Raw genomic sequence first — 27506 nt, 5'->3', positions numbered from 1 at the left:
TTGCTGGTCTCTTCTCACAGGTAATTAGTGATAGAACAAGAGGGAGTGGGTTCAAGCTGCAGCAGGGTAGGTTTAGGCTGGACATTAGGAAAAAATTCTTCACAGAAAGAGTGGTCAGACACTGGAATAGGCCGCCCAGGGAGGTGGTGGAGTCACCATCCCTGAATGTGTTTAAGACTTGTTCAGATGTGGCGTTAGGGGATATGGTGTAGGGGAGAACTTTGTAGAGTGGACGGTTGGACTCGATGATCCCAAGGGTCTTTTCCAACCTAAATGATTCTATGATTCTAACTGTGTGAAGTGTCCGTGGTGTTACTGCTAGCCCAAGGTCAGACTCCTACATGACTTGGGTCTCTGGGGGCAGAGGCTTGTGTCTGCAAATCCTGAGGTAAATAATTCCGCCCTTTGGTATGAAATCTTAGAAAAGCAAATTCTCAGTACCCAAAATCCTTTTGCCGTGGAAGGAGTGAAGTAAGAGGGCAGGGACAAAGCGCTGGAGGCCCAGATGGATTTTTATGGACCCCAGTGTACTTCCTGGGCATCAGCCCCTCCATCGCCTGCCTGTGGCCAGGGGAAGGCCAGGCAGGCACTTACCCGTTCTCACTGCTCAGTGCCACACACACACGGATTTACACACAAAGCAAAACTGTACAAGAATTTGAGATGTAAACCCAAATGTTCTCCTTGTAGGTACCTGCTATGGAGGAATTGGGACTGAGGCTGATGTTCACCAGGCTTTGTAAAAGGGGTCAAATATAAATAAATCTGGAGTGTCTCCTGAAATTCAGTCCCGTGGTGAGTTTATGAAATACTGTTGATACCATTAGGACTCTTTAAAGGAAACGAAAGCTGCTGGTAGAGAACTTAGTGCAGAATCAGATCCAAAGCTGGCAAGCTTTTGGAAGAAGAAGGTCCACATTTAAATTCATGTTTCATTCAGAGCTCTGTGTTGCTAAATAAATCCACATGAACTTCCATGATCTTCAGGACTTTTGCATAACTGTCCCGTGTAGCTGTTGGAGCATTTTGCATCTCTTCCCCCTTCGCAACAGAAACTCATCAGTGCCCTGTAGTCCCAAATACATCCACATCTCAGTTATTCTGCTTCAACAATCTTCTGAATAAAACCACAGAAAGAAAACTTGCTGCTTCACAACCTGATTTTTATTATTGAACTCCACAGTCCATTCCGCAAATTAAAACAGTCCTTACAGTTGAGTCATTAGACAGCAACAATGAAATGATTGTTAAAAGAATAAACTTGCAAACAATGATGTCTTTTAGAATGAAATATGATGCCTGTAATCCGAGCATAATTTTACTGATGCCTCTGTCTTACTGAAGAGTCACTAAACCACCATGAATTCCTGATCTCCATCAACAACAGTGACACATCGGCCATCTGCCAGCATGAGATCTCACATTCCAGGGGCAGCATTTCCTATTTACTCAGCTCCCCATCGGTAGCCGCAGACACATTGTGCATTGCTTTTTCTGCCGCGCTTCTCCAACTGTGCGATTTCCCCTTTCTCTAAAACAGACAAATATTGCAGTTTAGGGTTATTACAGGGTGCAAACAGGTGTTTTGTTGCATTCTGAGAGAAATGGCAATTGTTGTGGCTGTTATTTGTATTTCAGTAGTAACCGGAGATCCCAGTCCGGCCTCTCTCTTTGCTGTGCTTGCGAGTGTACAAAGATATCTGATAATCTGACTCATTTTAAGGCCTTTTAAGACCATACCTCCCTGTCTTGACCATTCTTTGAAGAAAATACTACATAGAATACACCAGGAAAAACAAAGTTTTTTCAGACCCTGAAGCACCACAGGCCATTTCCCTGCTTCAGAAGGATGCCGCCCTCGCCCAACAGAGCCCTTTTAAGTTCGGAATGTTTATTTCGCCAGGCCTTCTACAAGTTTATGAAGCGTGAGGCCACGGGGAGGGTCGGTTACCGGCAGACACCAGCCCTGGCCGGCTCTGGGGAGCCAGGGGCTGAGTCAGCTATTCGGTAGCCAGCTGGAGCGCGGCGCTGGCCACCGCGGGATGGCAGGGCCGCCGCTTTGCACTGAGAGCGCCGCGCCTCCACCCCGCCGCCGGCTCCGCCCCAGCGGAACCGCCCCGCCCGGGAACTACCGCTCCCAGGGAGCCGCGGGTCGGGCCGTGCCGCGGCGGGAGCGGGCCGTGCCCGGCGGGGCGCAGCATGGAGAGCCCGGCGGTGACCTTCACGCTGGCCTACCTGGTGTTCGCCGTCTGCTTCGTCTTCCCCCCCGACGAGGTGCGCTCGGCCGGGCTGACGGTGCAGAGCCTGCTGGCCGCCTGGCTGGGCAGCGAGGACGCGGCCTTCGTGCAGTATCACCTGCGGCGCAGCACCGGCACGCTGCTGGCCCACTCCCTCCTGCCCCTGGGTGAGCCCCGGACGGCGGGAGGGCTCGCGGGGGGGAGGGTCGCCACGGGCGAGTCACCGCCGGGGGGATTGGGGGGGGATGGCAGCCCTCAGCCTGGCGGGTGTGAAAGGCAAACCCGCCGCCGGGGTGACCCTCGGCTGGGCGGGAGCAAAGGGGGTTTCTCGCCCGTGGCCGTGGGTCAGGGGTACGCAGGTGTAGGGGAATCAGGTGGTGCGATACATCTTGGAAATAGAGTGTTTTAGTATCGCTGAAGCTTCTTTGGAGCGTGCGCCCTGAGCTTTGTAACTAGTTGGCCGCATCTACAATGCATGCAATCACATGCAATTACAAAGGAAGGGCATTTTATTTAACCAGAGAATTCAAATCAGCTTCGTTCAGCCATATAATTGTGCTAAAAGCAAGTGTCATCTTACAGGTAATTTTATTTAACTTGCAATGCATATCAGCTTCATTTAGCTACATAATTCTGTTAAAAATCAGTGGCAGGTAAGAATTTACCTCAGATTGCTTAGGACAAGAGGTTTGAATTTGAGTTACCATCTGGAAGTACGATAGCTCTCCAGGAGGTGAGCTCACTACTTAGATAACTATATGAGTCAGGGGTATGTGTTTATGCATGTACTTAATTGCTTCCTGAAAGTGAGTCTTTTTCCTTGCAGGTTATTACCTTGGTATGTGCTTTGCTGCACCTGAAAAACATCTTTGTTTTTTCTACCTGGCTTCAAAAGGATGGAAAACTTTCTTCTTCTTTGCTGTTCTCTTGCCAGCAGTCACCAGTGCCCTGGCATATTACTGGTCACGGAAAGGTTGGAATAATCATCCGTTAGCCCGAACGCTTGCTCTTCATGCTCTCCCGCAGTCGGGTTGGAGGGCAGTAGCTTCTTCCATCAACATGGAATTTAGGAGAATCGACAAATTTGCTACCGGAGCCCCAGGAGCAAGGGTGATTGTTACGGACACGTGGGTGATTAAAGTGACCACCTACTGTTTACATGTTGCCCAGCAGCAGGACATTCATTTGACGGTGACAGACTCCAGACAGCATGAACTCACCCCAGACTCGAATGTGCCTGTGCAGTTCCTCACCATCCGTGTTGCCAGTATTAATCCCTACGTAAAGGCATTTGATATCCGGTAAAACAACTACCCTGTTGTGTTGTATATACTGTTTGATGATGCTAATAGAGTGCTTTTATGGCAGCTCTGAAGACTCTTTGGGTCTTGTCCCTTCCTTTTTTCTCCCTGCCTGGTGTTCAGGGATGCTGTATGCACTGTTCAGCCGTGCAGTGCAGTGGAGAAAGGTTGTTTAGAAAGATTCATACACCTACAGTATTGAATGCGCAGTGGTTAAACAGAGGGACTGCCCTCTTTGATCCATTCTTAGGAAGAAGATTGTGCTGGATGCAGAAAAAAGTAACTGGAGAAACTTAGGTGAAAGATAGAGAACAGGAATGAAAGGGAGAATCTTTGGTCTTCCAAATTTTGGGGGAGGAGAAATAGTTATTTTTCTAAAACTGGCTGTTGTTCACCCATGACTTTTTTTTTTTTTCCCCCCCGTCTTCTGCTCAAGGCTCATAATTTTGTCACTGCTCAGAAGAGTTCTCACTGAGCTACTGCAAGCTAACTGCCCTTAAACCAAGGAAGTAATTTTGGTCCATTTTTGATTTGTGTGGCTTTGTAGCAGTAAATCATAGCAAATGTGCTGTGAACTGTTAGGGCTTGTTTTCCAAGGGCCCATGCTATTTTTTTCAGCAGTCTTTCTGTGTAGCTAGGCAAAAGTACAAGTTCTGCAGAAACCTGTGACACTGATTAGAATGGTGCTAAAGTCTTTTTTGTTGTTGTGTCATTAAAAGGAGTACACAAAGCCATGCTAGTGCTTCTAAAACTGTGTATTTGAAAAGGCATTTGAGAAGGTCTATCTGCTGCACATTTGTATGTCAGCAGCATTTATTTACTAGGTAGTTAAAAGCAGGCAGATCACCATACTGGTAGGTGAGCAGAGGGGTCCTGGCAAGCATGAAGAAGGCATAGAGGTGATTGTGTTAGATATCCAGGTGAACAGAGCTTAGAACAAGAGGTTAATTAAGGTAAGCGTGACAATCCTAAGAAAAGAGGAGACTTTTATAGACAGACCTGTGAGAGTGGTGACCAAATAAGTATTAAAAAACTAATGATTTTCTTCTGTAATTGCCTCAGTGACAGAGTGATAAAACTACATCCCCAGCTGAGAAAATCATGGCTTGTTTGGGAATTCCTTTTAGGGGGAAAAAAATCCAAACCCCAAAATTTTATTTTGTGGCTAAACTGAACATCACTGAGAAGAGTTTTTAAAAGTTCTTTTAATAAGATGTGTCAGAAATAACAAATCTCTGCTAAATACAGGATTTAAGAAAAGGGCCATAGGACAAAATTCCCCTATTACCCTATTAAGGATGTAGGATCATTGTATATATCCAGAATCAGAATTATGAGTAGTTTCTGGTAGAAAAATGCTTTTGTGTAGGTAGGCCACATTTCCCTGTGTGTTGAAGGTGAATTTTTCTTCTGGATACAAAGGTTGCTGTTACTTGCACAGATAGTATCTCTTAGCAAACAGCCTTATCCTATAATAGTTAAAACAATGGAGACCACTAGGAGCTAAAGCTAAGCCAGCGTTTCATCGCACTGGGCTCCAGGAAGTCAGCAAGTGGTAGGAAGAATGAGGAATTTCAGGGCGATGTTCCCAGGGCTTCTCCATGAAAGCTGTTTAATGAGTGGAAACATCAAGCTGGGGAGCTCTGAATCTATGGTTCAGAACTGTTATGGTAGAAAGGGGTAACAGCAGTAATGTGTCACTACAGGATCTGCACAGGGTCTCATGTGCCACTTGAGGTCTGTGGGCCTGACCTAGAGAGACTTACTTTAGCAGAAACAACCTAGTGTGAAACACAGCTTGTTACAGCCTTAAATCAAAGTGTAAGTCCCATTCAGCAGCTGTTTGTAACCTTTGTGAAATCTCATGTTTTATCTAAAATTGTATCATAAAATCACAGAAATTGATACTGATTGACATTCTTCTAATATTTATATGTACTATATCACCATGTGCTACATGCCACATGATATAATTCTAATTTCTGTCCTCAGGAATTTATAAACTAGAACTTAGATATGGTGTAAGTAAATAGGCACTAAAAAGGTGGACAGAAATTGTGCATGCAGTAATTAATGTATTAAGTTATTAATTATTATGTATTACTGTATGAAGTTACTAAGTTAATGCATTATTTATGTACCTGTATTGCTTTTGTTCATGCTGATAACTTTGAAAGCATTCCATTATTTTTGTGTGATGTTTCAGCTACTCTTTGGCATATCCTGTCGTCAATCTGACACAGAAATGGAGGGCAGCGTTTTCCGTTATCTAAGTTGTGTCAAAACCAACAACAACTAAAGAGCAAAAGAAAACTAAATGCTCAGTGTGTATTTATTCTGACTAGTATGTATCAACCTAAATAAGTTCTCTGTGAATTCACTTCTCTGGTGTTAACCTCTGCAACGTGCTACCAAGGTATTTGAATGCATAATCAAGGTAACATTTTGTTCTATCTTTTCTTCTCCAGGTTGAACTCCACAGAGTATGGGGAGCTCCGAGAAAAGCTCCGTGCTCCCATCAGCAATGCAGCTAATGTTGTGATCCATCAAAGCCTTAGTGATTTATTTCTAGAAACCTTTACATCTCTGGTGGAAATTAACCAGACATATTCTGTTCCAAGCACTCAGGTAAGAATTTCTATCCACTGTAATAATTGTTTTTTCAATATAGGTGAGCCTGTGATTACTGTGTAATTGATAACTGTTCGCTTAGGGCTGTCACAGGCAAATGATTAAGAGAAGTCATCATTGCGAGGTTAACCAAAAGGTTTTATTAAACACTGATAAAACAATGATAGAATGAAGATTAACTGATAATTATTAAACAGTAAGTAAACAGTATTCAAACAGTAATTAAATGGTAATTACATGGCAGTCAAACACTCTACTACTTACTGCACTTATAATGATTAAGCTAGTTTGTATACAGTATGCTTTAGATCTAATATAAAATGTCACTTATCTCACTGTAGATAATAGATGCAGGGTGGGCACAGCCATCACACTCCACCCTGCGACTACACTTTACTTCACAGAGTGGTGGTACGGTCACCTCTTGCCTCTGTGTTATAAATAGGAGGCTGTAATGGCATCATGTTGTCTACTGCAGGATTAAATGATAAATCCAAAATTTAAAAGGTTAATTATAAGATAGTTCCACACAATGAGATATACTGATCAGGCAAAAAGCAAACTTGAATATATAAAAAGACAATAATAGCAATACAAGCTACCAGAAGGGCAAACATTATTACTACAGGATGTAACATGGCATTCAATACAGCTGTTTCTGTTGGAGACCACCCTAATAGAGTTTCCCACTAATGGTGGTCCCGATCCTTCTTCACTCTTCCTAGTGTACGGTGTATTTCTTCTCCATCGTGATGTACAGTTATTAATGTGGTTTTGCTTTGTTGTTGTACTTTTTGTAATAAGGCCCGTAAGTCTTTATGTTTCAGTAGCTTCTGAAACAGTATCGAGTTCATTCTGCTGCGGGAAGGGTGAAAGGTCTTTATATGGTTTAGACTGGATATTGGGAAAAAATTTTACACTGAAAGGGTTATTAAGCATTGGAACAGGCTGCTCAGGGAAGTGGTTGAGGCACCATCCCTGGAGGTATTTAAAGGATGGGTAGACGTAGTGCTTAGTGGTATGGTTTAGTGATGGTTTTTGTCAGTGATAGGTTGATGGTTGGACTGGATGATCTGAAAGGTCCCTTCCAACCTAGGCAATTCTATGATTCTGTGATAGGGTGTCGTTTTCCTTTAACAGTGCCTATGAGGTCACTGGAGCTCTGTAATTAAAATCTCATCCAGTAATGCTTACAAAGTTACAAACTCATACATTTGATTGATTGGACACATTATGAGTAAAACTTCTATCAACGAGTCTTCACAAAGTGTTCTTATACAGATTAGCGCACATGGACAGTTGTACCCTTTTCAGGGACCATGATGGGTTAAATATGACTGTTCTGTACCTTTAATAGCATAGGGTCCAATCACAGAAATATGTAGCTCGGTCGGTTGTGGGACTAACAGAGTAGAGAGTAGGTTGATAGGTAGTAGGAGGTAGTTGTTGGTGTAGTGTGAGGTCTGTAACCAGATGTTACTGTGACCTTTAAGGATAGTCCACTTTCACGCTCTCTCCTTTTATCTGTCCACAGGCACACTGCTTCTATAGTTGTGTCATTAAAGAGGAAACTAAGTATACAATCTGGGCGTGAGGCACAGCCTAATCTGCTTTTTCATCGAGTTTGATTTATCTTCCTGACCATCATGTAGGTGTTTGCCTTTGAATAATTTATCACATTACATTCAGGAGAGCTTCTGTCACCTGGTGTAGCAGAAGTAAGGTGACTCTTACTTGCTTTTACAATTGTGTGATTACAAGTGATGGTCATTATTAGGTTTTGTGTTGGGTCTTCCAATATTCCTGTACTTCCATCAATTTTAAACACGTGTGATGCAGAATGTATTACAGTTACTGTATTGATTAGCACAAGTAAAAGAAGTGAGGACCACCACTGTGTGCTTGGCTTGTCGAGGCGTAAATCGAATCTGGTCCATGTTTGTGATGATTACTGCTGCGAGAAGGATGAGTATTTCTCTGATGATCAATCAGAGCCGCTGCTGAAAGACCAGCAAAATAAAACCAGACCTGGTATTCCTTAAAGGAGACCAGGCTTTTGTAGTAGATATTGCAGTTAGGTGTGAGAACAAACTAACATCTCTGGTGGACGCAGCAGCTGAGAAAGTAAGTTAAAAAAAAAAAAAAAAATTGACACATTGAAGATAAAATCCAGGAACTGACAAATGCCACTTCTGTCATGTTTATAGGATTTCCTTTAGGAGCATGTGGTAAGTGGTATGAAGGCAATTATGAGTTGTTAAAACAACTAGGGCGCTCTCAGGTGCTATTTAGTTCAGTAGATACTTTACATATATTTGTTGGCCAGATACAGTCTGTTTTAAAATCCTTATGTATTAATGATTTGTAATTGTTAGAACTAACGAATTGTCAATTGATTGTGCATGAATGGATTGAACAGTAATTATTAAACAATTATTATTAACCAGTAATCGAACAGTAGTTAAACAGCAATCAAACACTCTACTACTTACTGCATTTCTAATAGCTAAGCTAGCTTGTATACGATATGCTTTATATCTGATATAAAATGTCACTTACCTCACTGCAGAAAACAGATTCCAGGTAAGGGATCTCTAGACCTTGAGGAGTAATCATGTAAGGTATCCTACCCAAGGGGAGATCACTGCCGTGCAGGAGAGCTCAACAGGCCTGGGGGGGACTAGAATATTTATAGCATAAAGTGCTTGACTCACAGTCAGACTCCCCTTTGGTGAGGGTGTGCAGCTGTAGCGGTTTTAGTTTTGCTAAGTTCTATCTCAGGCTGGCATCGTTAGCTCCTGATAAGACATAGCCTGAATTCTTTAACTTCCTGAGCAGGTATGGCTTCGCACAGTTTCTCAAGGTCTGCCCAGCAGGGGTGACTCCAGTCAGGCCTCCTCATCAGTGATGCCTGGACCAAAGTGCTGTTTGCTTAGTCAGGGTGGGCGCAGCCGTCCCAAGGGCTCACCTTCCATTTCAGTAAATACGTAATAAATGTGGTTCTGGCTGTTTCTTCTGTTTCTTCTATGAGGAAACAAACTGTATTGTGAGCATTACGTTTTTGAGACATGAGAAACAGCACAGTGGAAGAAAGTCCCCTATACTAATTTCCATAAAAAACTATGTTTGAAAACATCTGGAAATGATGAGGTTGCATTTCCAGAAAGTTTCTGGGGACCTAGAGTCACAGCTGTTGTTAGTGTTCTTTGGGCAGTTTGCTCCATTACAGCTTGCTTTTCTAGACAGCCAGGTTTTGCTGGATCTTCTGCTGAAATAAATTCATGATTCTTAATTGGGGCTTGTTTTAATTGTAAATAACACCCTGGAGTCCTTCCTTCAGTAATATTCTCAGAGACCTAGTCATTACTGTACTTGCGCTGCAATCAGAAGTGTGACTGGAGCACTGTTCAATGTACCAGAGGTAACTAATTAAACTAGTTCTGGTGACCTTGCAGTGAGTCTGTGTCAGATGTCCCAGCTAATGGGGTGAGTACTTGATATCTTTGGTAGTGTCGTGCAGCTTAGATGCTGTATTCACTGTTCGGTTACGTGAACTAGCTAAAATAAAATTGGATCAGGTAAGTCTGCATATAATGTGTTTGTGCATTCTGATTGCAGTGTATAGCAAAAATAGATGTTCAAAATAAAGAGCAGATACTGTACATTTGAGAGATTTGCTTTCTTGCAGGACTTTTATTTTGTGACATACTTAAGTGTCAGCTAAGTTACTGAATTTTGGTTTGACATTGAGTAATAAATAACACCAGAAATTATGATATGGACATTAAAAATACAACATGGGATTTTTCCCTATTCTGAAGCTCCATGAATAAGCTGAAAAAGTTAGCAAACCTTTCTGTGCTAGAATTTTTCCTGCCTAAAAACTACAATAAGCCCTAATTTCACAAGTTAAAGCTGATACAGCTTCTGAAAGAGGCAGCCCTGCTTCCTGCACTCTCCTCATCCCCTCGTTGACACAAGATTTTGTCTGTGGTGAAGCTAGTTGGCGGAAATAATCGAGGTGAAAAGAGGCAAAGAAAGATGACTAGTTTTCATCTGGATCCGCTCCACAGTCAAGCCACCAGTGTGGGTGAACAAACGCTTGAAGGGAAGAGACACTGGAGGTGGGAACTAGAGACGACCAAGCAGAGCTGCTTTCTGTCACACCGGTAGCAGTATGAATAGGATTCCGGTGTCCCAGCCTGTCCAGTGTGCTGTCTTTTGAACTTTGTCAAGCTCTTGGAGAGCTTTGGCTAGAAGACACGTGGAAAATGCTAATTATTATTAGTTGTAAAACAATTCATAGCAACACGTTCTCCCTGTATGCAACTGCAAGTTCATGTGGCATAATTAACGGTGGGGAAATACCAATTATTCCAAAGATTCCAAGAAAAATTAAGTAAATTTCTGGTCCTTCAAGATGAGTGCCCATTGTGTTCAATAGAGCCCTGATTTCCGCTGTTATTTGTGTCTCCTACTTACAAAGATAGTGTAACAAGTGGTAAGAACTGTTTGCGTTGTTTATTTTCCTTACTTTATATTGGTATGGTTTTTTGTAAAATAGTATGTCTGAATGATAAAGATGGCTGCTTGTTTACCTTGCTCTGGCTGCTGTGCTCTGCAAACGGGTGGAGCTCTTCAGACAGAGAAAGAAGGTTTATTTTCAGTCATTTTTGTTTAATCAGTCTTGTGTAGCAGTTCTGGGCTTTCTGTTTAAAGAGATACTTTGTTGTCATTCATTAGAGGGTGTTCTAATAGAATATGGCTCTGGAGATTGAAAGTATTTGCTGGCTCTGGTGGGGCAGTTCTGCCTCAAAATTTTCTAGAAGCCTTTGAAGAGCAATAACAGAAACCATTCTGTGCAGTTCATAGTTTTGACATTTTCTCCTTTAGGAGCTGGAGCCGTGCATAGGGTGTATGCAGACTATCGCTAACATCAAGCTCATCAAGAACTGCCAGGAGCCAAACGAAGGGGAGTGCCAGCAATGCTACTGTCGTCCCATGTGGTGCCTCACCTGCATGGGCAAATGGTTTGCCAGCCGACAGGATCAGCAGCACCCAGAGACCTGGCTCTCAAGCCAAGTGCCTTGTCCAACTTGCCGAGCCAAATTTTGCATTTTAGATGTTTGCATAATACGATGAATAACACTTGGGTATGTTTTAACTTTTTAAATTTGAGTGTATTTCGTAATGGGTTTGGTTAAAAGGTCTGTTCAATTCGTTTGAGACTTCACGTTCTACAGGGGTGCAAAATCCAAAGCTTTCTTTTACAGTGTTGAAAACAGATGTAAATCTTTTCAGTTCCTGTCCACTTTTACTAGTATCTTTGGCGTCTATTCACCAGATGTCAGTTTCTGGATTATTATTTTTTAATACATGTTGTGCTGTCCTATGTCTTGAATGGAATAAGTGTATCCCTCTCTATTTGCAGTACTATTCTCTTTTCAAGTTCTAACGTAGGTTAAATTTTTAAATTTAACTTGGGTTTTGATTCTTGAGTAAAGGGCTAACTAAGAAAATGACTTTGATTAGACTTCATTGATACTTTTGCTCTTCTTTAATCCATTTGTAAATTTCTTACTAATCTTTGCAAGTGTTCACCAAAAAGTAGACCAGTTGTGTTCCTTCTGCTGATCCCTTCCACTTAGAAATGGGATCAGTTTCTGTAGGCTAAGGAATTTAATACTGAAGATGTACAACTCCCATAGGGACCTTTTATTCCATTAATCTGCCTTTAGCTTATTTTTTTTATGGATGTATTTATTTCAAACAACAGAAGGATTCAGAAACATACCCCATTTACCTACACTGCTGATGCTATGCATCATTAAATCTGTTGGGTTTCCAGGACCTATGTTGCTTAGGGTTTCGATGTTCTTTAGGTGCTGGATTATTTTTTATACATTTGAAAGGAGTGCAGCAAGCATGTGAACTGTCTAAATACTCTGCAAGAATGCTCAGCCATTTCAAAGCCTGTGAGCGTTTTCTGAGGGGTAACCTTTCCCCTGACAGAGATGCCAGTATCACAGAGGTACAAGTTGCCATGTTAGAGTGATCATCATTAATGAAAGTTCTTCAGGCTTGTGATTCGAAGACTGATCATAAGCAGTATTTGCTGTTTTAATATTCATAGGGTATTGATGCACACTTCTTGACCTCATCTGCATCAGAATGATTTGTAAATTAAAGCATTTTCCATACATTTAAGAGACCTAAGTGTAGTGCTTAGTTTTCTAGGTGTCCATGACACCCTACAATGGACGATTATTTGGACTACTGCCTGGTGGAAAGCCTTGAGCTGCTGGAGAACGTATGTTTGGGTTCTTACACTGACCTGTGCAATGCAGGTGCTGAGATGTGGGTATTTGCCTGCTTGGGTTGTCCATCTTTAGAGGGGTATTAACCCCAGGCAGACAGGTGGGTCAAATAAGGAGAGAAAGGAAGATTGTAATGCTTTGATGTAGGAGAATAAAAGCTCTAATGCCTCCCACCTGTATGATCAGAAGGATCTTATCAGTAAATCACTTGCATAGATGACATGCCAATGGTTAACTGAAAATGTCTTGATTACCATGACAGGCAGAACTGCTTTGAGACAGAATAGGTGGCAGGATGTTAAAACCAGTAAAATACTGGAATCACAACCATGAAAGATTCCACTAGTCTCAGCCTAGCTACAGGTTGAGTGGTGAAAGCACTGAACTGCACATAGAGCCAGCCAGCCAGGAAATGGTTACGAATGTCACTGCAAGCCGTATTTTGGAGAGGGATATGGAACTGAGAACAGATTTGACAGCATTATTTGAGAACTAACATATATGCTACATTGTTGGTGTTGGGTTATTTGTTTGGGCTTTTTTCATAACATGCACTTACTAAAGTCCAAACTATTTGGACAAAAGTCCAAATTGCTTGAGCATATCTCAGTTGTTACATATACAACATTTACTATGCAATTATCTGTACTACCTATTAATAAGGGTGATTATTCTGTTTTTCGTTACCTATTGTCTCTTTCCCGAAGAGATCTTAAGTGGCCTGTCCCTCTTCATCTGAATAGGATTAAATTGAGTTCATGAGTTTCAGTCAGATTTGTTGACAAGTCTGAAAATTAATAAAAATTCAAGGAGCTGATCAGTGATTGAATTTAAAATATTTTCCAGTACTTCTGTGGGAAAGCTATTTGGATGTTTGAAATGGTCTCTGCAGAGTTTTTTAACCTTTGGAAGATTCTTACAGGGCTGGGTGGTGTCATCTGACATGCACCTCCTCATTACACAGCAGCCTTTACAAATAAGTATTTTGTACCATTTACTTCTGGGAAGTTTACATAATGTGGCACAGATACAAGGGATGTGGTCCCTGAAATAGTTGCAGAAGAGAGGGTAGGATTTTGGAGTTGTGGTTTTGCTACTGACAGTCATTCAACTTTTTTCCTGTTGTGAATAAAAATATTTATTGTAAAGATGTGTGAAGTTAAAATCCTAAAGGCCTTGAGAAACTTAGGTAATAGATACATGTAGTAGCAAATGGTTTTATACAAGAAAAACAGGTCAGTTGCCAATAGTATCTCATGTAATAAGAGCTTTAATTTCCTAACTGCTTGTGCAGTGGGGTTGTTATTTATCTACTTGGAATTGATTGGAAGCTTTCATTTCAGTGGAACTTTGCTGTTATTCATCTTACTTCTTTTGTCAATAAAACAGTATGACAAAGTAACAGTTATAAATGTATAATACTTTTGCATCTTTTAATGGTAGTGCTCTATGCACAGAAGTGCCTCTTAGAAAACTTAGTAATAATTACCAAAATAAAATTATGATTTATGTTAATAATAGTTTCTGGCTTAAATTCCTTAAACAACCATTTATTTTCAAAGTTTAAATTCTTAAAGTAATCTGGCATGCCTCCAAAGTTTGTAAGCTTCTTAAAGGCCGTGTTAGAGAACCAACTTGTTAAAAATCCGTATGACATATTCTTACAGACAGCAGAAGGAGAAACCATGACCTCTCCCTGCACAGTCATTTGATATCTTCTTTGTCTTGAATAAATCACTGAACATGAAAATAATAGAGTACAAAAATAGGCATTTGTCTTCGTGATAGCTTCAGGTCATCATCCGAAGAACCGCGTTCACGTATAGGGCTGTTTCTAGAGAAGATCTCTGTTTGCAGTAGAAAGAAATACATTGCCTCCCACCCAACCTTGATATGTTTCTTAAACATAAGGGTAGGGCTTAGAATCAGTCTTTTTACAGCACTTTACTTCGTTAATTTTTTTTCTTAGAAATGTGATGCGCTAAAATATTTACTTAAAGAATTTTCTTGAATTATTAGTGATTTAGTGTTACTTTTTTCAGCTGTGTGTATGCTTTTCCACATCACTCATTTCTGGGTAGGCAATGTTAGTAATCTGAGGTACATTCTTTAAGTGTAACGTCATTACAATAAGACAATCTATATGTGGGTGCACAGTGTCCGTGTAAATACTCCATAGGTATGTATGTGTGTACAACCCATATTTCCCTCTGTGCTGCATCTGAATAGTTGTTTCCGAAAACATGGGCTGTGACTATATGATTTATTTCCACGGCTGTGTTATGTCTGTAATTGTAGCATTCCAGAAAATATTGGCAAAATATGTTATCTGTTGATATTTTAGGTTAACATAGTTTGCTAACCCAAAAAAGGCATTTTATCCAAGCAGGACATATTTTGAATCCGTTATATGAATGCAGTTGTTTACCATGAGGCTCGCCATTAGCTTGAAACCAAAATACCAGGTTACTATGTGATCTCTTCAGTATGATTATTTTTATTGTGTTGAAACTTGGTAGACTGCAGCTGTGTACCATTCTAGTCAGGCTAAACCTCCGTAAGACATAACTGACTGAAGTTCTGAGGGCCATTTCTTAAGAAATGTTAACTTTGAGGTATTTGAGGAGTTGAGATATATTCAAGGTCTTACATGTGTTACAAAACATTTTCTTCCAAAGATATACCACAGGGTTTGTTATTTGTTTTTTTGTTTTTTTTTTTTTTACCTAGGTGGCTTAGCTATTTTAAAACAGTAGTATTTGGATAGCCTTTAAGGAAAAGGCTTAATGAATACATGTAGTTAATCTTAAAACTCTTTGAAGAGCTGAATAAAAATACAGTTGGTTTTATGTAAGACTTCTGGTTTTCATTTTAAAGTTGTGTTTACCAGTTAAGACTTGGCAGGGGTAGAAATCAGCCTGACTTACCCTTATACAGCGTTCTAACTGAGAACGTGTGAACACAAAGAGGGCTTAAGTTCTCCTGAAGGTGCACCTGGTAATTCCTTCTTTGATGAATTTTCCTACTCTAACCTGAATGCAGAGGGCTGCATAAATGAAAGGAGGTATGTAAAAAATATGTATGTATCGCAGGGGAAAAAACCCAAACAAGCAAACAACAACTGCTTTTCATAGCTAGCAGGGGGGAAGGAGCGACAGTGGATGTCATGAAATCAGCACGGGCGGCGACTAGAAATTTGATTTTCCAGGGGAGACATTGTAATGACGAGGTGCCCTGTATAAACCAGATTTTTTTGTTGTGGCATTGCTTAGGTATGTTCACAAGCGCAGGAAACTGAGGAAGGTCGTGCATTCCCGTAACGGTATGAAACGTGGGACACGTTCCTCTGGAGCGCACCAGCCCCCTCTGCCAAGCTAACGTCGCTCACCACGTCTCGCAGACGACGAGCTTGGCCAAGCCCGAATGAGGGAGGCTGATGCCTGAGGTAACGCTAACGCTCCCGTGCCGGGGTCGGGCTGTCGCCGGCGGAGCGGGCATGTGGCGAGGGGGAGGCCGTGAGGGCAGCCGCCCCCTGCCGCCTCACGGCAGCGCGTTCCGCAGGATGCGACGCCTTCCCCCCGCCCTCCCTCACCGGCTTTTTAGCAGGAGCGACATCTTTTACCCGCCGCCGCCATGCTAAACTAACGCTCTGGCCCCACGGTCCTCTCCCGGCGGCGGCACCATGACGCCTCCTCACGGGTCTTTCTGCGCATGCGCAGCGGCCGCGCAGAGCACCCCCCCCCGGGCAGGGACGCCGCGCATGCGCGCTGCTTCCGGTGCCGCCCCCTTCCGGGAGGAAGGGTGGTGCCTGCGCGCTGCCTGGCGCCGCACGGCGGGCGCAGCCATGTTGGGTGGCGGCGGCGGCGGAGGTGCTGGTCGCCTCAGCCATGTTGGGCGGGCAGCGGGGCCTGCCGCGCCACGGCGGCGGGCAGCGCAGGTGGGAGATGCGGCGGAGGGCCGGGGTGGCTGAGGAGAGGATGGGGTGTTGCTCCCTCTGTAGAGCTGCCGGTGCTCTGGGGTGTGTGTGGGTGGGTGGGTGGGCGGGGGGTGTGGCGCTGTCTGCCCTCGCTGAGGGCGTCTCCTTGGCGAATGAGGCGGCTCCGCTGTTTTCTGGCAGCGGGGAGTTGGCCTGGGAGTGAGAGGTACGGCGGCGGTGTGTGGGCCCGAGTGGGGTGCCGTGGGTCCGGCTGGGGGCCTAGGGCCTGCCTTGGGACTGGCGCTGGAGCGGGCGGGGAGTGCAAAGCACCGGAGGTAGCGAAACACCGCAATGTCTCTAAAAGACATAATTTTCGGTTCGCATTTTTCCCTAGACTTTCAAATAGCGTTGTACCGAAGGCATGCTAGGTGTTGTGCTTCCTTCCTCCCCCCCCCGCCACTTTTCTTTCAGATCTTTAAATTGAATAATTGTTGTTGAGAGTGGTTAGAGAAGGGTTTTATCCATTCACTGCCTTTGCGAAAAACGAATGTGTTGAAAGCATCCTTTTGCCTAGATCCGTGACTCGTAGTAAGCTATTTGTGGTGTGCGTTAGTAACTTCTAGCCCTCTGGGAGCAGGGAACTCCCAAAGCCAGTCAGGGTGGAGGAGGAAGGGAAAGAAAACATAGGTTGTTAATCCAGGATTAAAATAACAAGAACCTTCATTCCTTTTCCCTTCTTGACTTAAAAAGTGCAGAGACCTCACACATACAGAACAGTATGTTTACTGTTTACCCACACATACAGAACAGTATATTTACTCTGGATTCTGCAGTATAGCATTCTCTCAGGCAGGTTGTGGCTGAACTGCAGGTGTGGTCCTTAGCCCAGAAGCCAGGTCTGATGTTAGTAGACGCTGTGACAGTGTTTTGTTTAATAAGCTATTATTTAAGATGTCAAAGCCACCAGAACCAAGGAGGAAAATGTAGGTAACTCTTAATCCTTAAGCAGTTTCTGGCTGCCCTTCCAGCATGTTGTAAGCGCCCCACTCTGGCTCCTTTTTCCATGCTTACTTGTGAGGACTTCACTGTGTCTGGTAAAGAATTTCCTGTGTAAAAGTGTATTCCGCATAAACGTTTGACCTACTTCTCCTTAGACGTGCTGTTTTCCTGCATTGAAGTGATGTTTCTGTATTTGCCTCTTCCACGAGTTTAGTGCTGGATAGAATAGTATATAAATGTCAAGTAATGCATTGCTGACAGAGGATCTATGAGTGTTGGCACATGTCAGCAGTTCCATAAACACTGTCTTCAGTTAGTTTTTTTTATTCCTTTTTTTTGCAAATAGAGAAGGGATATACTTTTGGTTGTCTAAATATTAACAGTTTATTTTAAAATCCTGATGTCTTAATTGCATTATTCAAAGACCATTTCTCAGCAATTGTGTTGTCTACTACCTTTCTTAAGTTAGTGTTGCCTGAATGAGTAAGTTGATGCAAATCAAATGTCTATGCCAAATTGTCATTTTGTAGATATAAATGATAATACTCAGATTTTCCGTATTTGTTTTGTATAGGCAATGTTCAGTGGCTGCCAGTGACTTGATTTCTGATGAAAATTCTTGTTTTCTAGTTCTGTGCAACATCCACATTGCTGGCATCAAGAACAGGAATGCAGAAGCTGGAATGATTCGGATTCTTTGGCTTTTGACGAGTATCAGTGTAGACATTTAGACCAATGGCTGGACAGGTACGGAATAAATGTGAAGTTATTTAAATCTTCACTTTGCTCCACTCTTTTATTTCAGAATCCAAAACCTTGGATGTGATTAAATTAAATGTTTTCTAATAATGCAGTGGCACAGGGTTAGCAAATGATACCTGCATTATGCCAGAGTAGACCATTCAGTTTGTCTAACTGAAATACATGCCATAATATTAGCAAGTAGCAAGTATTCTATATGAAAGAGAGAAATGGTATATAGTGATGCAGTAGTTTAAGCCCTTTATTGATGAAATCTTCCATATTAGTATAAAACTGCATTGAAGCAATATGCTGTTAATTTTTATGCTTTGCTTACGCATCTTTGTGTGTAAGTGTGGGCAAACCGTGTTTGTCTCTTCACTTGACAGTGCACTCGGTATATTCAGCTGTAGTACAGTTTTTAGTAAATACTCTTCTTTTTTTTTTTTTTTTTTTTGTAGTCCAGTACCAAGTGCAATTTGAGATGAGATCAAATTTTATAGGTAGGTGTATTCCAGGAGTATTTTGCTTTGCTTTTGGATATCCTAGACTAAAGACCTCAGCTGGAGGAAGTGGTTGGGATTAATGTCTGCCAGGAAGTGTAAAAAGTGGTGAATGCTTGGATATGCGCAGAAAACTGTGTAGGATGTAAGTTAGAAGCGGTGAAATATTTTACTGAGGGCACGCAAAAACATTACGTATATGTTTCTGAGTATTACATTATATGAAGGGGATTGTAATTTCTGATAGGGTGTTAATATTGCTTCAGTTAATAAATGAATCTTTTGAAGATTCAGGAAAAATCTTGTATTCAGGAGTGTTTTCTATGTCTTTGATGCTATCATAAAAAATAGTAACAGTATGTTATTGTTGTGAGTCAAACTGGATGTGCTAGCAGCATTTTGTGTTTCTATTTTGCTGAGTAGATACATTTCTTTATGGTGTGGAATCTTTACGTCATGTGTTAAAATAACATTGGCAGCATGGGTAGTAGTTTTCATCTGTGGATGTGAAACTGTTTAGGGAAAGTAAGACCATAAGCTAAATCTACTTCTGTATTGCTTATGCTAAATGTTGAGGCATTAACATTGAAAGAAGTGGACAGACTGAAAGGAGAAGTTTTCAGCGCTTCAGAATATTCCAGCATTCTACAGTTTTCATTTATTATATTTTTTTAAGTTAATGAGGAACCTGGTAAGTGTTTCTTCACTCAAGAGAACATCAGTGATCCAACTGTTACTTAAGTAAGAGCTTCCTGGCTCCCTTTTTGGCTTTACACAGCAGAGTTTACATTCTTGAAATTGTATGTTGTGATATGATGGTGTCTGACAAAATATTAGTTCTGCTAATGTGGTGGACATTTTTCTATTTCTTAAGCATCTCCTCTGTCCTTTACAAAGTCCTTAGCTGATGACAAAAAGCAGTGAATAGACTGATGATTTTGATCTCAAGTAATTTGTGTTGTTTGATGGAATGGCAGTATTGAGAAGGTCCTCAAGTAGTAGAGAAAAGCATTTGAATTGGCTGAGCTGGGAGTATTTTAAGAGATGGTCAGGTCTATGTTCTGACATCTGACTGACTTCATGACCTTTTTGTTTCCCTGCAAAGTAAAACTGATAATCTTACATCGCTGCTGAAGGTGACTTGAGCTGAAATGTTTTAATTTGTTTGACTTTCAACTGAAACAGAGTAGTGACATGCCCATGGTGTTACAGTTGCGTAGCAGTTTTTGTCCACTATTGAAGTTTCTGTTCATTAAATACGCTATGAGCATCAATTGTTCATATCAAGTTCTTGTTATTTTCTAGCTCTACACCACCAGAATATTCTAGGTCTCTTTCTAGTTGCCCTGACTGGGAAGGTGGAATTGAAGAAGGCAAAACAATGAGGACATCAAATAAAAATATGATGAAGTAGGTATTGAATAATTCTTAACTATTGCTGCATTAGTTTTAGCAATAGCCATCTGATGATCTCCAACTACTTTACATGCATGAATGAAGATTTGAAACACGGCCAGGCTTTTTTATATCAAGCCTGAAGGAAGCCTTAAGGAGAGAGTAGCACTGAGAAGTCAGCTTGTATGATCTATCATTTCATATTCTTGTCTTTTTAAGCTTAAATTGCATATTCATTGCAACTTTCCATAAAAGAAAATACTAGATAGTGAAAGGAAAAATATATAGAGAGAAATGTCTGTTAGATCATTCAAGCTAGCTTCCTTTATGTTATCCATCTTCGCTTTATTGAGTTTAAGCTCTTTCATATTTATATTAGGAGGGTGTTACACATATATGCAATAATCCCGTATCATTTGATTTGCTTGCTGTACGACTAGCTATAAGCTTCTACTAAGGCAGCTCTAGCACCAGTACCCTCGGGTGTATGTTTACTTGTTACAAACCTAAGCAGTTGCATTAACTTGCAAAACCTACTCTTTTTGTTGTAGTGATTCATTTGGTTAGCACAGCTTTCACTTCTGTAAACTACTGAAGTAGGAATTGTGCTGCCTATGTAAGAACACATGCAGTTTTAGAGTATGTGTTTATATAACTTGTAAAGCCATTAAGGTTCTTTTTAACTTAATTCTAATTTTTATTTCTAAGTTCTGTTTCAAGTGCTTCTGCTAATCCAGCTGAAAGGGAAACAGATGAAGTGGTCCTGAGGAGAAGACAAAAACAGATCAATTTTGGAAAGAATACCCTTGCGTATGACAGATACATTAAAGAAGTTCCAAAGTAAGTTACGCTCTGTTCCACATTTCCAAATAAACTCTTATGTGTTCCTGACATGTCTATAGATTAGTGCACAGCTTTAGTTTTCTTAAAATTATATGAACAGTAAGTGAAGAAAACTTAAATCAATTGATTTTTATCAAAGATAGGCCAGGTATTTTCTGCATATAAAAGATTTTAGTTAGGGATAATTTAAAGCTAAATGTTCCCTTTGTGTATTGCTGTTGCTAGTAGCAAATATACTTTAGATAAATTCTGTATTAATCAGCTCCCAGTGACACTTCTGGTGACTGTGTTGCCAGGCCAGTGTGAAGTTAATTGATACCAGAAAATGACAGCTTTGAATGAGGACCGAATAAAGCCTTGCATTTAAGTATTGGTAAGGGAAACCAGTCTTCAGTGATTAATCAGTAACTAACAAATCAAAATCTGGATTTCTGGCTTCCTCTGTCGTTCTGCTTTGAGCTGCAGAGGCTGTGAATTGTGGCACTTAAATCAAGATTTCTTAGCCAGCCCTCTCTGCTTACTACAGAGCCGTCAAGATTCAGAAGCTAGTCTGTACTAATGTGTGGATGTTGGTTTTTTGTGTGTTCTTGGTTTTTTGTTTTGAGGGTTATTTTTTAGAGGTGTTTTTCTAAATATGGCTCACTACTTCTAGTTACCAGCTTTCTCTGTATTCTACCTGTAAGAGTCTGTTGTGGAAAATTGCCAGCCAAGTGCAGTGGACACTGCAAGCTTGTTGTTGAGCAAAACTTGAAAGATTAGACTAGATGACTAAAAATCAACAACAGATATAGTAATTGATCACGGATATCACACAATATCATGATCACATCTTCAGTGGCACTTTTTTCTTCAAAGAGTTTTGAATTGCTTTGTGAATTGTAATTTTGCTTGCCACTTTGTCATCAGTGGTAGGACTGCAGTGAGCCTTACAGTGGTGCCTGGGACTTGTGTAGCTGTGCTGTGATCAGTTAAATCATAGGTGGAGAATAAAAAAGGATGAGAAGAATGTTCAGAAAAAAAACATGGGATAAACTTTATAAATGAAAAAAAAGTGTTCTGGGTGGCATTTTAATTAGGTAGTTTATAATACTTAGCAGGGGTCTGTTTATCTTATAAAAAAGTGTTATGGCTTAAGTACACTGATCTGTGAAGCTGGTAGGGGGAACCACTTGAGACCAAGGTACTTTGTGTGATTTAAAACATTACTGTAATAGGCTTTCACCTCCCCAGGCTTAAAGCAGACTCCAGTATGGTAGGACTATAAACAGGATTATTTTGTACTGAAGGTACAGTTTGTGTGAGCTTTCCAGTAATCTGTGGTGGGCAGGTTCTGGATTTGGGTTACTGTCTGAGAAATGGCACTTACAGCCATTGGGTGGTCCCAGACAGCATTGTTATAGTGTCTGCCCAGTGTAGATTCGGTGAAAAGGCATATCATTTACATTTTACACAGAGAGTGGGGTTACTTCATTTTCTATACTTCCAAAAGATGAATGCTGTTTTGAATTACAGCAGTCACCATTGTAATAATGCTGGGACAACGGTGGAATGAAAGTTCACTGAAGATATTTGTGGGTTGACCCCTGCCAGCAGCCAAGTACCCACACAGCTGGGTCCCCTCTCCCTGGTGGAATGGGGAAAAAATAGCAAGAGCAAAAGTGAGCAAACTGGTGGATTGAGATAAGGGCAGTTTAGTAGGTGAAGGAAAGAAAGCCGGGGCGGAAAGCAAGTGATGCAAATGCAGTTGCTCACTAGCTTCCACAAGGAAACTGGTGGCCTGACAGTCTCTGAGCAGTGGCCACTTTGGAGGACACCTCCCCTACTTCCTCTGCCCTGTTTTTTATTGCTGAGCATGACATTATATGGTGTAGAATATGTCTTTGGGTAATTTGAGTCAGCTGTCCAACCTCAACTTAGTTCACCCTCAACTTAGTGGATGCAGGAGGGGGTGGGGCAGAGCAGGTTCAGCAACTGTTCAGCAATAGCCAGAAATTAGCGTATCATCAACACTGTTTAGCCATAAATCCAAAATACAGCACTACAGGGACTGCTATGAAGGAAGTTAACTCCATCCCAGCCAGACTCGCTGCAATACTAAATACAAAGAAACTGCACCCAGCCCAGAAAAACTGAGATAGAAGTAGCTGGAGGCTGGGATACTATTGAAGGGGTATGAGTTATGCTTCTTCTGTTTTGTATTTATCCACGGGCAGTAGGGATCTGCTTTTGGCAGCTGTAAGAGTGCTGGACTGGATAAACCTCTAGTCTTACTCAGCATGTTATTGCTAGTTGTTTCTTGTGTGGCCTGTTTTTGACAATGTTTTAGAATACATGCACTTCAGTTACTTGTTTAAAAATATGAGAATTTTATTAGGCCACTGATGCCTGTGTGATCTGAGAGACTGGGGATTTCTTTTTAAGAACAAAAATCGTGTTCTGAAATAATAAATGTTACTGCGTATTTACAGGAATCAGCGTATACCAGGAGTTCATCCTAGAACTCCCAACAAATTCAAGAAGTACAGTCGTAGATCCTGGGACCAGCAGATCAGGCTGTGGAAGATAGCACTGCATGCCTGGGATCCTCCTACTGAAGAAGCCTGGGATCTGCAGCCAGTGTGTGTATGGGTGAATTAAGCCAGCATGTCTCTTGCTTCACAGGAGGACTCTATTTCCTTTAGAGCATTCCTAACAGAGCAACAGACGTGATCAGGCTCAGAAATTCTCCTTGAATGCCTTGTTTTCCGTTTGAATTCTGTTAGTCTTCAAGTTATTCCCATTATTTAGCTTAAATTAATTTCCAATAAGGTGCTTTGGGGAGGAAGACATTTGGTCTGTCTATAGCAGTACGCTCTCTTTCCCTCTGTTTACACTGGTGAGCACAAGGTGAAATTATTTCTCTAGAAAGGGATAGGCATAAGCAGAAATTCAGTGATTACTGTGTCCCTGATAACCTTTCTGTCTTTCCTTTTTCTGATGTCAGTGGAACAACCTTTCTCCTGCAGTAACCATATGTTAGAGGGTTTGAGAAGTGTAAGAATGTGAGATTTCTGTGCTCTCTGCAGGAGAGTGGCAACTGTAGTCAAGATGGATTTTTTTTTTTTTAAATATCTTTTCAGAACTTTGAATTTCTGTAATAAAGCTAGCTCCACTAACTGACACCACCTAATACTTTATAAGGTCTGGACTAGTCAATTGGGAGGTAAAGAGTAGAAATCTACTAGCTCTTTAACTGCATTGTGTGAACAGTTTTAGCTGTGTTGTAACTGATCTATGGTGGAAGTTGCAGTTGTTTGCACTATTTGGATGTCATATGAGATGAACTATTAATTATTACTGCAGCTTAACTGTCTTCTGCTTGGAGTGGTAAGCTAGATGGGTAGTATTTTAAATCCTTTTTTTTCTTTTATTTTCTGTTTTTAGTAGTACAGAACCGTCAGGCAGTTCCCAAGAATGGTTCTGCAAAGATCAGGATGATTCTGGCTCCCTTGTGTTTGATGAAAAGCAGAAGAGAAATGAGTGCGAAGATGAATGCAGGCTGACTGACTACACGCCGGAGAGGTATGAGATAAAACGTCTCTGGCTAAGTTACTGAAATAATTCAATACACATTGATGCTGTCGGGTTTTTTTTAGGAAATGTTTAGTGAGGGAGTACAGTTAACACTCAGACTTGGAGTTTGGCACTTTTGCTGTTGAATATAATCCATTACTGGTACAGAGCATTGAATGTGGAAGAATCACCAGCATTACAGAGTCATATGATTAACAGCAGAAAAAAACAGTGTTTTTTCAGCTTCTCTGTTTATACAGTGGAGTACTGAGGTTTCTTTAACCACTGTTGGCAAGTGCTGAAAATAGGATACTTTTTTTAGAAGCATCCTTAATTAACAGTATTACTCCTGTGCAGAACAGCAGGGAGACTAACAGTGAAGCACCTCATGCACTTCCCTGTTTACTGAGGTGTCTTAATCTGGGGATATGTGTGTGGAGCTGAAAATGGTTCTGCTACCAAGTTTCTTGTGCAATTGTGCCTGGGTTTGCTTTCAAAATACAGTGGAGTTGTTACCAAAATTTGAGTCGTTTTCCTCTGTTGTGACTGAAGAATCATACCTCAAAAAGTCTTCTGTGTAGCATGGGACGTTATTTTGCAGAACTCTGATAAGCATTTAAACACAGATAAAAAATGTGTGTGTAAAATCTATGTCTTATTTTTGCAGTCCCTGTTCTCCCGATTCTTCTCCAGTCTGGAAACGCAGAAAAAGAAACAATTCTGACTCCTCTGTGGTTTCAAACAGCAAAAACCATTATGTACATATGTACCACACACTGGAAAGGTATGAAATGATTCTCCATATGGAGACTCATTGATACTGTGAATTGACTTTTGGAATATGACTGTATTTATCCCTCCATTTGTTAATAGCTTTAATTTTATATGAATCTATGTTCAATTTAGTGAGGAAAGGAAGTCATGCCAGAATAATTGTATTGTATGATAGCAAATATTTACAGTGGTCCATTGTAAAGGTGAAGAAACTTCAGTGTCAGAAGATACAACGTAAGTTATTTTTTGTGTGTAGAATTAGGCAACACTAATGTGTTGTTCTTGGTTTCTCATGGAACCTGGTTTCTGCTTCAGAGGTTGTAATTCTGAAATTATGATAGTTATTTCCCATACCTTTTACATGCCTTGCATTCTGCTTTTTGGCATACAGGATATGTGCAAGTTGATGAATTTTACGGTAAAGGAATGGAGCCCAACGTGTACTCCTAAGTCTGTCAGTGAATACTGAAACTCAGTGCCTGTTTAATTATTGCTGTGTTACATTTGCTACGGGTATTACAGAGAATATGTACTCATGAAGGGATGTGAAAGAAGCTTTGTGTATTTTGATTAAGCTTTTTCCTGCCTTATGAAGGATGGCATGGAAGAAGTTAAAAAATGGATAATAGAAGGGTAGATTTTTTCAGGCTAACACCTTCTTTATTCTAAGTTGTTCAGGAATGAAACTACTTCTCTAGCAATTGGTTTTAATCATATTTCTTTTTTTCCTCTTTCCTAGCTGCTGCATAAGAAGTCTTCCTATAAGTGGGAAATAATAGGCTATGTAGAGGAGAGCATGGTTTAACCCTATACAAAGTTTTGTCAGAATCGCAGAAAAACTGGAACAATGATTTAAGTTTTTTGGGGTTTAGTAGAATTCTCATACTAACCTTAGTAAAAATGTTTATAAAGGTGTGGCTTTTTTCTCTCTATTTAGCCCCCTTATCTTCAGAAGAATTAAGAGGAACTGTGAGACAGAAGTCCATGGTTTCAGACCTTTTCACTTTCTTTCTAGTCTTACTGAATCAGGACATCAAGAGGCATTTTCAAAGTGCTCAGAGTGGGAAGCCTTTGGTGAAAATGATGAAGTAATGACAGTACAACATGGTATAGAAATAACAAGGTAAATACCATAATGATTATGATGTTCTTTCTGTTTTTTGCTTGTGCTGTGTGTTTAATACTACTTTTTTTTTTTTTCTCCTTACACTTCCTCCAACGTGTGGTATGTTTGGTTGTTATTTTTGTTCTTTGAATTCACTTGGCTTTTCCAGTCTGACTCTCCATGTATTGCTTTTTGCTGCTTCTGCCATTAAGTAATGCTGGAAGATGCTGAGCCCCTTAAACCTTCTTTGTCTTATGGAAAGCAATGGCATTTTATAGAATTGGTCCCCGTGGTTGTCACCTCTCACTTCCTCAGCCCAGGAGCTGAAAGCTTCCTCTTCGTCTCCTGAGAAATTAAGTTGTTTTGTAGCTGATAACAATGATAGTTATTTGTTTTTATGCAGTGACCCAGTTCCAGCCAGTTGTTCTTCAGGATGGAACAATCAGAAACAGAAAAAACCCAGCTGCTTTCTGCCTGACAGCAAAACTTGGCGAGATACTGACTGCAGGCTGGAGAGGTAGGAAATGCAGCTTATCAATCAGGGGCTTTTTTTGCATGTTACATTAGAAGCATAGTTGCCTTATTACTGTATTTCAATCCAAGCTTTTATTATAAACATGGAATTTTTTTTACTATTCTTTTCAGGGATGGGTTGGCCAGTCTTTATGTTGTGTGGTAAACTTCTATCCTTACGTTCTCACGTTATAGTCTGTATTAGAGTAAATAGCAAGTTGTAGCTGTATTTAAGTATAAAAAAGTTACCGTAATAAAGCTATGTAATCTTTGGGTGTGGGTTTGTTGTTTTTTTTTTTGTAGACTTAAACTTTGTAGCAGTTTATTGGAAGGACATCAGTCAGAATACCCTGAAAGGGGATGGGGAAGTACAAGCACTGAAGGTAGAATAATGAGGAAGAAAATTTAAATACCAAGGTGAGATCATGCTGACTACTTAATTTACCAGTTCTCTTTGAGTAGCCCATATGCAATATCGTTATACAGAATCCAACTGTTCAGTTCAAGCAGATCAGTTTCTCTTTTTGCTCCTTTGTTATCTTAGTATTTTATCCCATCCTCTTGTATTTAATACAGCTCTTTAATTAAAAGTTCTAGTACTTCAGACTTAGTAAATTGAAATATTTACCTGTTCATCCAGAAAACAATGTATTTTATCTTATCACCCAAATGAAAAGTG

At 40.9% G+C, this 27506-nt stretch overlaps 1 protein-coding gene across 3 annotated transcripts; it reads left to right on the top strand.

The window, feature by feature from the left end:
- The first annotated feature begins 2069 nt into the window (after positions 1 to 2069).
- TMEM129 (transmembrane protein 129, E3 ubiquitin ligase) lies at positions 2070 to 18645 on the top strand. 3 transcript variants are annotated; one of them, XR_012587026.1, is made up of 7 exons: positions 2070 to 2404; positions 3064 to 3538; positions 6007 to 6166; positions 11063 to 11322; positions 15759 to 15931; positions 18032 to 18148; positions 18604 to 18645. XR_012587026.1 is itself a non-coding variant. In XM_074587364.1 (4 exons), exons 1-4 carry the CDS (start codon positions 2200 to 2202, stop codon positions 11309 to 11311), a joined length of 1089 nt encoding a protein of 362 aa, XP_074443465.1. In that variant the 5' UTR covers positions 2070 to 2199; the 3' UTR covers positions 11312 to 15340. The 3 variants fall into 3 exon arrangements, 1 of the variants encoding a protein (XP_074443465.1); XR_012587027.1 differs by lacking the exon at positions 15759 to 15931; XM_074587364.1 differs by lacking the exons at positions 15759 to 15931; positions 18032 to 18148; positions 18604 to 18645 and having other exon boundaries at positions 11063 to 15340.
- Positions 18646 to 27506: the final 8861 nt, after the last annotated feature.

The sequence above is a fragment of the Larus michahellis genome, chromosome 5 (genome assembly GCF_964199755.1).
Source record: "Larus michahellis chromosome 5, bLarMic1.1, whole genome shotgun sequence".
In the NCBI taxonomy this organism is placed as follows: domain Eukaryota; kingdom Metazoa; phylum Chordata; class Aves; order Charadriiformes; family Laridae; genus Larus; species Larus michahellis.
Note: the sequence above shows the minus strand (reverse complement) of the source record. Positions and strands in the feature narration are given on the sequence as shown.

What these genes read in the sequence shown, in the direction of transcription:
- TMEM129 (XM_074587364.1), top strand. Translation starts at nt 2,200, where the DNA reads ATGGAGAGCCCGGCGGTGACCTTCACGCTGGCCTACCTGGTGTTCGCC. An exon ending in CCACTCCCTCCTGCCCCTGG is followed by an intron (nt 2,405 to 3,063) that starts GTGAGCCCCGGA and finishes TTTTCCTTGCAG; the next exon opens with GTTATTACCTTGGTATGTGC. An exon ending in GTAAAGGCATTTGATATCCG is followed by an intron (nt 3,539 to 6,006) that starts GTAAAACAACTA and finishes TTTCTTCTCCAG; the next exon opens with GTTGAACTCCACAGAGTATG.